Consider the following 12,653-nt stretch of genomic DNA (forward strand, 5'->3'; position numbering starts at 1 on the left):
TCCACCATCTGTCTGTTCAGTTCCTGACACCTGTACTGTCCCGTCAGAGCCTGACACCCCTGTCTTCAGGGACGGTGAGTGGAGGGGAGGGAGGAATGGGGCAGAGAGAGGCTCCAAAGACCTGCATGGTGGAGCTGTGGGGGGATGCGGGTGAAGTTGGGGCCACTTCTATCCAAGCAACACACTTTCTAGCTCTTTAGTCCTTTACCTGAGCCTACAGTACCCTGAGATCCAAGCCCCACATTTTTAATAATGGACTTAACAGAACAAGCTTGTGTCTGTTTAATATACAACTTAGGGCTTAATGTATATTTGTGATTATTGTGGGGGCGATGTTAAATTTAGTGTAAAATGTAAATCTCCCTACCATCATATCTAAGCCTATATGACACCAATTTCAAGGACATTTGGCAAATCAACTTGATTGGACGTACACATCCCGGATTGTTTAACAGGGTGTTGGCAATTGAGTTTTCAGAGTATTTTCTGTGCCTACCTAGCTCAAATTCAGATTAAAATGAGACTATAGCGTCCATAAAGTGACCATTGGACTTACAAAATGTCGGATTGACTATATTTGTAGGTGAAACAGTTTTTATTACGTCTCTAATTTATTGCTCTCGCGTGCTAATTTCTGTCCATTAAGAACCAACAATGTGCTATATTTTTGTTGCATTTCTGACAACACTAACATCTTTCCAGCCGAATCTCAGAGTTCTAAAACCAGGAGCAGAAACTCAATTGCTGCACAACAACAGCAGCAGCTGGCTTGTAGCAGGCTAGCAGCTGTAGCTAGTCAGCTAACACCAGTCGGATGAGAAGCAAGCTACAAGGAAAAGAAGCTAGCTAGGTATATTTAGCTATGGGAAGATTTTCATATGGCTGAAGTCATCTGTGTAAACTAAATCCGAGCACAAATAAGCTAGCAAACATCCCTGGCTGCTATTACAGCCAGTTAGCTAGCAAACTAGCCAGTAGCTACAAGCCAACAAGACTGTACCATATGAACCACAACTCAATGTTGACAATATATCCTAGCCAACTAAGTTACATTCTTCCATAAAGCATAGCTAGAGGGGTGGGTCTGGGGTATGTAGATTGTGTGTAGATTGATGAGGGGAAAAAACGATCAGAATAGTTTCCGAAGACACTGTTTATATCATTAGGTTGTATGTATTTTTTGATATAGGCCTATTGTAAATGTGTATTATTGTAGCATCACCATCTTTAAAATAAAGGTTTAAGGAAATGCAAGCAGGCACCATATTACTAGAAGAAGCTTGCTTTCATATAATTTTAAAAAAATCTTGAAATGGTAGTGGAATGGGATTAGTGTGGTGTGTGAAGAATCCAATACTTTAACTTCTATGTGGTGCAAATCACATTATTGTGGGAGCACCTCTAAGAGTACGAATTAGGCTGTTTGAGAAGGTTTGAATCCTAAGCAACCTCCATACACATTGTTTGAAGTACAATAGACAAATATCTCTACTGTGGTAGGTCAAGCTGTGTTCTGGAAAACCTTGGTAGAGTATGGGTAGAGTAGACATTGTGGTGCTCATGTGAATTTCTTTTCTTTTTCGGCATCAGACCAATGCTTCCTTATCACTTTAAACATAGCTTTTTGTTTTTAGTAGTAAAAAAAACAATACTTTGCTTGAATTATAGCAGGAAACAACAGCTATTAATGTGTTGCAAGCCAGATGTTCATATTAAACATGATGTTATTAAGAAGACATTCTCTCTTCTTCAGGGGTCAAGTCACTAGGAAGGCAGATAGACTGATGTTTAGGGTTTACTATGTGCTCTAGGGTTGGGCATACCTTCGTTGATCCAAGAGCCTTTGATTGTAAAAAATATATATATAATTTGTTGCCAATGTCATACAACCGTTGGAATCAGCTGAAACAGATAATAAAAGACTTCTTACTGCTTTGGATTGTGATCGTAAAAGGAAATGTCTTATGAATGAGTTGTCAGCCTCAGTGACAAGATGGCTAGAGGGAGAACAACTTTTATTTGCTTTTGGCAAGACAATAAATAAACAGATGCCTTTTAAACCGGTTAGCTGCCCACTTCTTAATCGGCTTACCTTGGCACAGGGACGGGCAGCGGGACAGGCGACTAGTACCTCTGAAGGGTCATACCAATGGCCACTGGTCCGCCATACCTCCAATAGAACACAAGATGTTGGAGGACCACAGGAAACCTAAAAGGATGCTTCACACATGAGCACACATTGAATGACTTGATAGTGATCTGTGAGTACTGTTCATAGTGGCTAGTGTAAAAGGCTGGAGAAACAGAACATATTTAATCAATGTATTACAGTAGCATATAAACTAATTATTGGAAAGACATTTTATAATCAGTTGAGCTAATGTCCTATTTGGTCTCTAGAACACCAACATGCTGCAAATACTGTGTATGCCATACCTAAATGCCTGTGGTGTTAAAATGTTAATAGTGACAGAGAATTATTTGCAAGTGCTGTTTGTCAAGTCATTGAAAAAATGTTTGTATATGAGTTCAGCAATATAAACAGTGTAAAACATAGTCTATGGTGCATTCATTTCAAGTTCTGACTGCCAAGTGCCCACGTCTGTCAACAAGTGTGTGGAAACTGTATGACACTCCAGTAGAGCTGTTTTTAGTGTTTCACTACATTGAAGAGTGTAGAGTAGAACCGTCCTAACCAGCAAAATAGTCAAGTTATCTGTCCGAGTTTGTACTTATGTGGCAAATAACCAATGAATCAACCAATAAATCACAATGAATCAAATCCGTGCATACAGGTCAGATTAGACAATGTCAACAACGAAACCCTCATATTGACACATTAAAAGGGGTAAAACCAGTATTGATAACCATGACAGCAAGCTAGTGCCTAGTGACAGCGGGTCATCACTAGCTTCCACAGCCATAAACCCTCCTTATTTCTACAATTTCTCTTCTTAAAATGTGATTTTAAATTATTTGAGAGTGTGGAGTGACCTCCCCTCTTAGCTTTAGACTGCTACTTGTTTGCACTTAGCCGAAGATAATCATCTAGGTTCCACAAACTCAAACAAGTCATTTGCTGCCAAGTCTACTGTCATTCAAATAAGCATGTGAATGTGGCGTAATGATGATGTCACAGTGGCTAAAAGACAGACTGCTGAGTGTGTCACATTTTTACTATGAAGGACATTAGGAACGTATTACACTGAACAACTGAAAAACCTGTATCTATTTAAGTGTACATTTTCATATTGAGTGACGCCTTAAAACTATGTAGCCAATATACATGGTAGTTACAGTACATTCATGTATTATTTGTGGACTATATTCTGAGGGATACTGTTTTTATTCTCTGACAAAAAGTAAAACATCTAAATTTAGTTTGACTGTGTAAGAGAGGAGGCTGTGACCAGACACGCTACATGATATAATATGGTAAAATAATGTGTCCTTTTGTGTCTTTCTCTGTGCCCCAGACGGTGCCTGGCAACCAGCAACACTCTGCATTATCTCAGAGAAGTCTGCTTCATGTCAGGACACTGAATAGTTCTTAGGTTCTTTCTTATTCATTTCATATTTTATACACAGTGCTGGAATGTAATACTGAGTGTATGATCTGTAGAACTCCCTCTGTTGGCAACTCGGGCACTGCTGCAGCCAGTGAGTATGTGTGTGTGTTGTGACAAAATCTACCTCCTCATTCCAAAATATCCTTTGTCAACAACATTTGTATTGCCTTTACACATGTTTTGCTTTAATCTTTCCTTTTCCCTCTCTGTGTCACTAGGTTGACTCGGACTCCCTGCTGTCCACCATGGAGACCTCTGCCCTTACAGCCACTGAGAAGAAGGAGCACACAGGATCAGGTCTGGATGGAGGCAGCTTCTCAGACCTGCCAAAGAAACCGTCTCCTACTACAGTTACCAGAGGTATGACTAGTCTAAGAGCTGCTACCTTCAACTACATCTCTCCAGTCCAAACCTCCCAATGTTTCCCTCTCTCCACTCTCTGTCTGTACCTTATAGCAATGCTCCCAGTCATAAAGTAGTGTCTTTAATACCCACATCAAATACATTATAGGAGTCCCCCTGTCATACGGTATCTCTCATACTGAAAATATTTTCAATATAAAATACTTCTTGACTTAATTGATCGTGCAGAAGGTAAAATGCATTAATTGAAAAATGACTCAGATATTGACTTTAAGTCGTGTTTTTGTTTCGGTGGTCTGTGTTGGTGTATGCTTTCATATTGGCTTATTCCCCCGCTCAGTGGCACATGAAAGAGATAGATGGCGAGGGACTGCATGATTCAAAGATGTCAGAGACTGGGAGATGAAAAAACACTATAATGAGGTTGAAAGACCTTGTTCTTACCTCCTGAGTATAAATGTTATGAATTACTAAAGCTGTCTGTGGTAACAGTGGACGACAGTGCATCAGAGTCGTCTGACACCGGCGAGGACCGGGAAGTACCTTTGATATGCTAATGAGCTTTTTATCTGATAGTGTGGCATTGGTTAGTTATGTTTATTGATAAGCTTGGTGGCCTGCCATAAGCAAAGCTATATGAGTATTAATTGTTTAGAGAAATACATGAAAAATAGGACGTTTCTCTCTGTCCTCACTGGCACCTCTACAAAGAAATGGTCAAAGATTGTTTCCAAAAATATTAATTATATTTATTGTCTTGGAATCTACTGTGGCCTATATCGGACACTTGCAATTCTTCAAACCCACATAGACAAACAAAGTATGATGGTTGTAAATTATGTTGTAAGTAAAATTGCATAGCATATGACTGAAATGGAAAGTGATGATACCCTTAGTGGGTCAGTCTGGTCTGAGGAGAAAAAAAGAGAGAGAGAGAGAAAGAAAGAAAGAAACTGAGAGGGAGAAAGAGTCAGAGAGAGAGAGAATGAGAGAGAGAGAGAGAGAGAGAGAGAGAGAGAGAACCCATGCCAAGAGGACCTACACCCAGACCACAGCATCACTCCAACCAGCTAAGACCGCCCCAAGAAAAACCCGGCCACACCCTATATAGCCCCCCCCCCCCCCCCATATCAGACCAATGCCCCTTCTGCCCACCCCATGCCCCTTGCCCCTGAAGCAAGGACCTCAACATGACAGCAGGACATATGCCCAGGCCGTGAGTAGAGCAACAGGCCCAGCCCCCACTATTATACCCGACCAAGCCCCATCCTGCGACCTAAGAGGTATGTATCAGATGCTCAACATGCTCTGCTCACACCTACTGTGATGGTCCAGGCCTAAACCACACAAAAACAACACTAGACAATATGGAACACAAAGCTTTTACTATCTCATCCTGGAATATACAAGGTCTGAGGTCATCTGCCTTTGGCCTAAAGAGCAGGAACCCAGACTTCATCAAAGAAATTGGAAATACAGACATTGTCATCCTACAAGAAAACAATTAGGCAACAACAAATTCAATCCCTTCTAGACAATTTCCTGGACAAAAGGTGCCACTGTAATAGTGAATGTGTAAACTTGGCAGTAGAAAACCTAAACAGTATATTTTACCTCTCAGCTTCCCAAAAAACCTAAACAGTATAGTTTACCTCTCAGCTTCCCTATAAAACCTAAACAGTATATTTTACCTCTCAGCTTCCCTATAAAACCTAAACAGTATATTTTACCTCTCAGCTTCCCTATAAAACCTAAACAGTATATTTTACCTCTCAGCTTCCCTATAAAACCTAAACAGTTCAAGCAAACAACCTAAGACAATTAACAGCAATGACAAATGGTTTGATGAAGAATGCAAAAAGCTAAGAAGGAAATTGAGAAATGTATCCAACCAAAAACAGAGACCCAGAAAACCTGAGCCTACGCCTTCACTGTGGTGAATCACTAAAACAATACAGAAATACATTACGGAAAAAGAAGGAGCAGCACATCAGAAATCAGCTCAATGTAATTGAAGAATCCATAGAATCTAAACAAACAACAAAGAGTTATCTATCCAAAACGGCGAGGTATGGATAAACCACTTCTCTAGTCTTTTTCGCTCTATAACAATGAACAAACAGCAAACACATACATGATCAAATATAAATTGCAGAATCAACTACTAAACTACTAAATACTATACATTCATGTACATACTACCTCAATTGGGCCGACCAACCAGTGCTTCCGCACATTGGCTAACCGGGCAATCTGCATTGTGTCCCACCACCCACCAACCCCTCTTTTACACTACTGCTACTCTCTGTTCCATCATATACGCATAGTCACTTTAACCATATCTACATGTACATACTACATCAATCAGCCCGACTAATCGTTGTCTGTATGTAGCCTCACTACTTTTATAGCCTCGCTACTGTATGTAGCCTGTCTTTTTACTGTTGTTTTATTTCTTCACCTACCTGTTGTTCACCTAACACCTTTTTTGCACTATTGGTTAGAGCCTGTAAGTAAGCATTTCACTGTAAGGTCTACTACACCTGTTGTATTCGGCGCACGTGACAAATAAACTTTGATTTGATTCGATTTAAAGACTACCAGAACGCACTGGATTCTCCAATTACAGTGAATGAACTACAGGACAAAATAGAAACCCTCCAATCTAAAAAGGCCTGTGGGGCTTATGGTATCCTCAATGAAATGATCAAATATACAGACCACAAATAACAATGTGCTGTACTTAAAACTCTTTAACATCATCCTCAGCTCTGGCATCTTCCCCAATATTTGGAACCAAGGACTGATCACCCCAATCCACAAATGTGGAGACAAATTTGACCCCAATAACTACCGGGGGATATGCGTCAACAGCAGCCTTAGGAAAATCCTCTGCATTATCATTAACAGCTGACTCATACATTTCCTCAATGAAAACATTGTACTGAGCAATTGTCAAATGTACTTTTTACCAAATTACTGTAACGACAGTCCACGTATTTACCATGCACACCCTAATTTACAAACAAACAAAACAAAACAAAGGCAAAGTCTTCCATGCGTTGTTGATTTTTTTTTAAAGGCTTTTGTCTCAATTTGGCATGAGGGTCTGCTATACAAATTGATGGAAAGTGGTGTTGGGGGAAAAACATACAACATTATAAAATCTATGTGCACAAACAGCAAGTGTGTGGTTAAAATTGGCAAAAAAACACACATATTTCTTTCCACGGGACCGTGGGGTGAAACAGAGAGCTTAAGCTCCACCCTCTTCAACATATACAGTGCCTTGCGAAAGTATTCGGCCCCCTTGAACTTTGCGACCTTTTGCCACATTTCAGGCTTCAAACATAAAGATATAAAACTGTATTTTTTTGTGAAGAATCAACAACAAGTGGGACACAATCATGAAGTGGAACGACATTTATTGGATTTTTCTAACTTTTTTAACAAATCAAAAACTGAAAAATTGGGCGTGCAAAATTATTCAGCCCCTTTACTTTCAGTGCAGCAAACTCTCTCCAGAAGTTCAGTGAGGATCTCTGAATGATCCAATGTTGACCTAAATGACTAATGATGATAAATACAATCCACCTGTGTGTAATCAAGTCTCCGTATAAATGCACCTGCACTGTGATAGTCTCAGAGGTCCGTCAAAAGCGCAGAGAGCATCATGAAGAACAAGGAACACACCAGGCAGGTCCGAGATACTGTTGTGAAGAAGTTTAAAGCCGGATTTGGATACAAAAAGATTTCCCAAGCTTTAAACATCCCAAGGAGCACTGTGCAAGCGATAATATTGAAATGGAAGGAGTATCAGACCACTGCAAATCTACCAAGACCTGGCCGTCCCTCTAAACTTTCAGCTCATACAAGGAGAAGACTGATCAGAGATGCAGCCAAGAGGCCCATGATCACTCTGGATGAACTGCAGAGATCTACAGCTGAGGTGGGAGACTCTGTCCATAGGACAACAATCAGTCGTATATTGCACAAATCTGGCCTTTATGGAAGAGTGGCAAGAAGAAAGCCATTTCTTAAAGATATCCATAAAAAGTGTCGTTTAAAGTTTGCCACAAGCCACCTGGGAGACACACCAAACATGTGGAAGAAGGTGCTCTGGTCAGATGAAACCAAAATTGAACTTTTTGGCAACAATGCAAAACGTTATGTTTGGCGTAAAAGCAACACAGCTGAACACACCATCCCCACTGTCAAACATGGTGGTGGCAGCATCATGGTTTGGGCCTGCTTTTCTTCAGCAGGGACAGGGAAGATGGTTAAAATTGATGGGAAGATGGATGGAGCCAAATACAGGACCATTCTGGAAGAAAACCTGATGGAGTCTGCAAAAGACCTGAGACTGGGACGGAGATTTGTCTTCCAACAAGACAATGATCCAAAACATAAAGCAAAATCTACAATGGAATGGTTCAAAAATAAACATATCCAGGTGTTAGAATGGCCAAGTCAAAGTCCAGACCTGAATCCAATCGAGAATCTGTGGAAAGAACTGAAAACTGCTGTTCACAAATGCTCTCCATCCAACCTCACTGAGCTCGAGCTGTTTTGCAAGGAGGAATGGGAAAAAATGTCAGTCTCTCGATGTGCAAAACTGATAGAGACATACCCCAAGCGACTTACAGCTGTAATCGCAGCAAAAGGTGGCGCTACAAAGTATTAACTTAAGGGGGCTGAATAATTTTGCACGCCCAATTTTTCAGTTTTTGATTTGTTAAAAAAGTTTGAAATATCCAATAAATGTCGTTCCACTTCATGACTGTGTCCCACTTGTTGTTGATTCTTCACAACAAAATACAGTTTTATATCTTTATGTTTGAAGCCTGAAATGTGGCAAAAGGTCGCAAAGTTCAAGGGGGCCGAATACTTTCGCAAGGCACTGTATACAGTGGGGAGAATAAGTATTTGATACACTGCCGATTTTGCAGGTTTTCCCACTTACAAAGCATGTAGAGGTCTGTAATTCTTATCATAGGTACACTTCAACTGTGAGAGACGGAATCTAAAAAAATCCAGAAAATCACATTGTATGATTTTTAAGTAATTAATTAGCATTTGTCCCATTAATTTTAATTACATTTTTTATTTATTTTTTAATTAATTACATTTTCAACTATGTATAGAGTGAGCATAGCCCTGCTATTGAGAAAGGCCGCCGTAGGCAGACCTGGCTCTCAAGAGAAGACAGGCTATGTGCACACTGCCCACAAAATGAGGTGGAAACTGAACTGCTCTTCCTAACCTCCTGCCAAATGTATGACCATATTAGAGACACATATTTCCCTCAGATTACACAGATCCACAAAGAATTCAAAAACAAATCCAATTTTGATAAATTCACATATCTTTTGGGTGAAATTCCACAGCAGCAAGATGTGTGACCTGTTGCCAGAAGGAACTGATGAAGTGAAGAACAAACACCATTGTAAATACAACTTACATTTATGTTGATTTTTTCTCCCCTTTTGTACTTTAACTAGTTGCACATCATTACAACACGGTATATAGACATAATATTACATTTTAAATGTCTTTATTCTTTTGGAACTTTTGTGAGTGTAATTTTTGCTGTACATTTTTCATTGTTTATTTCACTTTAGTTTATTATCTACTTCACTTGCTTTGGCAATGTAAACATATGTTTCCCATGCCAATAAATCCCCTTAAATTTAAATTTAAATAGAATTGAGAGAGAGAGAGAGAGAGAGAGAGAGAGAGAGAGAGAGAGAGAGGCAGACCCTCTCATATATAAAAAATGAGACCTCCTGTTTTCATCAGTGATTATATGTGTGATGACAACTCCTCATAACGAGGTCTGAGGACCTTGTTCTTGGCTCCAGAGGTTCAACGTTATAAATAAGTTAGAACTGCATAGTGGAGCGGTTCTGCGGTCCTTCCTTCTGAGATGCACAAAGACATCTAGCAAGGGCCCACCACTGAAACCTTAATAGAACTTATCAGTGGGATATTTTTACTGTTTAATGAAGGGCTTGGTGGCCTTCCCTCAACCAACTATAATCACCCTACATTCTCTATTCACTCATTGGCAACAGTGAAAGTAGAACATTTACAGCCATACTGACTTGGTTACATAGTTATAGCCCTAGTTTTTATCTTCTTATCGACACCTTTTCACTGATTCTGCAATTAACATGCAGATCATAACAGGAATATGAATATAGGGCATAGCGTGAATAAATCAATATGACAGTGTATTATTCTTAGTACATTTCTCAAAGTAACCAAAACGAATGGCCTCATTCCCTCAACTCTATTGAAAACTACTGTAAAGTCAAAGGCTAACTAACTGAAGCATCGTCAGACCATTCTCAGTGAAAGTGCTAAGAAAAACACTCAAATGTTTGTATAAGATATACTGGTAAAACATCCAAGTCATTACAAATGAATAAAGTTCTACCAGCTATGTTTTTTCTCTTCGCCGGCCTGGTCTAGACTCATTGGCAGTTAGAACATCAGCGTCTTACGAACAAAACTCAATTTCAGTTGGGTTTCATGGAGACATGGAGACTTGACCAGTTACATTTGAGTCCATGATTCTTAATCCATAATGGAAGTATGTCTGGCCTTTATAGCTCGTAGTGCAAGAGGCCGTGGCTAGATGGGGACGGGGCCGTGGCTAGACGGGGACGGGGCCGTGGCTAGACGGGGACGGGGCCGTGGCTAGACGGGGCCGTGGCTAGACGGGACGGGGCCGTGGCTAGACGGGGACGGGGCCAGACGGGCACGGGGCCGTGGCTAGACGGGGACGGGGCCAGACGGGCACGGGGCCGTGGCTAGACGGGGACGGGGCCGTGGCTAGATGGGGACGGGGCCGTGGCTAGACGCGGACGGGGCCGTGACTAGACGGGGACGGGGCCGTGGCTAGACGGTGACGGGGCCGTGGCTAGAAGGGGACGGGGCCGTGGCTAGACGGGGACGGGCCGTGGCTAGACGGGGCCGTGGCTAGACGGGGACGGGGCCGTGGCTAGACGGGGACGGGGCCGTGGCTAGACGAGGACGGGGCCGTGGCTAGATGGGGACGTGGCTGGACGGGGCCGTGGCTAGAAGGGGACGGGGCCGTGGCTAGACGGGGCCGTGGCTAGAAGGGGACGGGGCCGTGGCTAGACGGGGCCGTGGCTGGACGGGGACGGGGCCGTGGCTGGACGGGGACGGGGCCGTGGCTAGACGGGGCCGTGGCTAGAAGGGGACGGGGCCGTGGCTAGACGGGGACGGGCCGTGGCTAGACGGGGCCGTGGCTAGACGGGGACGGGGCCGTGGCTAGACGGGGACGGGGCCGTGGCTAGACGGGGACGGGGCCGTGGCTAGAAGGGGACGGGGCCGTGGCTAGACGGGGACGGGGCTAGACGGGGACAGGGCCAGACGGGCACAGGGCCGTGGCTAGACGGGGACGGGGCCGTGGCTAGACGGGGAAGGGGCCGTGGCTAGACGGGGAAGGATGATGTTGGCTTGGCATGACTCCACCTGTTCCTTGATATGCATCAGGCTGTTTCTCTAGCTGGGCCTTGTTAATGATTTTAAATGGGCACCCGCAGTCTCAGTGACAGCCCGCATCTGTTTGGCAGGGCAGACTCTTGCAGGCTGGTGTGTGTGTGTGTGTGTGTGTGTGTGTGTGTGTGTGTGTGTGTGTGTGTGTGTGTGTGTGTGTGTGTGTGTGTGTGTGTGTGTGTGTGTGTGTGTGTGTGTGTGTTTTTGTGTGTTTGTGTGTGTGTGTGTGTGTGTGTGTGTGTGTGTTCTGGTATAGGCTGTAACACACAGCAACACAAACCTCAGTCTGTAGGGTTTATTGGTCTGTCTCTCTGGTTGTAAATAGCCAGATCAGGTTCCTAGTATAGGACAGTAAACATCTCAGTATTTCAAAGCAGATCTCTAAGCTGAATCGTAATGTTTGTGATCTTTCCCTTACAGAAAATCGCATGATTTCATGACGTTTCACATGTGAAAGATGTGGAACACTTCACATGTGATCACATGTTTTCACAGGTGTAGTTTCATGCTATCACAGGTTGCTTTAAATTTTGTCACATGTTATCACGTGTTCACATAAGATCACGTGATCACGTAAAATTCATGGTCTAAAACTGTTTGTGAAACAGTTGTAGACAGCCTACACACCCTGTCTTTATCTAACACCTCAGATTGTAGTTTTGTTCAAATGGCGACATTCACAAATCTAAATCCAGTATACCGCTATTGAGCCTAAACTCTGTGTGACTGGTGACTACACTAGATGGATAGAGCAGGCGCGTGCAGTGTAATTAATTGTTTTAAGAGAGTGGCGAGTTGGTGATATGGACAGAGCAGCGTGTTAACCACAGCAGCCGTGGTCTCCGTAGCGAGGGTAAGTGAGTAATGGTCAAGGTAAGAGGGGTTCCGAGAGGTGATCGGGGATTAGAAGGGTGTGTGAAGTGTCTCTTTCCACCACGCCTCTCTCCTCGTCCCTGCTCTGCTCTGGGGAAGGTGCTTTGGAGTTCATGCTGCTGGCAGAGAAAAATGTGACCAGAAAAAGAAAGGAAAAGTTGTTCATAGGCAGGAACACGCCAAAGGGACATCCACTAATCTTCCTGAGAAAAGAGACAGGGATTTCTGCTCTTTCTTTCTTTCTCTCCCTCTAAATAAGGCCCTTGCACTGTTGTGGTTCTGTAAGCCCGTGAATGGCAGGGTGAGAATAGGGGATTTGTG

At 42.7% G+C, this 12,653-nt stretch overlaps 1 protein-coding gene across 2 annotated transcripts in view; it reads left to right on the forward strand.

Annotated features, from left to right (window-relative positions):
• The window catches only part of LOC110502095 (transcription activator GLI2), a 114,407-nt gene that overhangs the window by 17,793 nt on the left and 83,961 nt on the right, over window positions 1-12,653 (forward strand). For both annotated transcript variants that reach the window (XM_036959176.2, XM_036959175.2), the window contains one exon: window positions 3,788-3,929. In XM_036959176.2, coding sequence (XP_036815071.2) covers window positions 3,815-3,929 — 115 coding nt within the window. In that variant the 5' untranslated portion in view covers window positions 3,788-3,814. The remainder of the gene's footprint in view (window positions 1-3,787; window positions 3,930-12,653) is intronic.

The sequence above is a fragment of the Oncorhynchus mykiss genome, chromosome 22, assembly GCF_057628025.1.
Source record: "Oncorhynchus mykiss isolate SJ-2025 chromosome 22, ASM5762802v1, whole genome shotgun sequence".
NCBI lineage: Eukaryota > Metazoa > Chordata > Actinopteri > Salmoniformes > Salmonidae > Oncorhynchus > Oncorhynchus mykiss.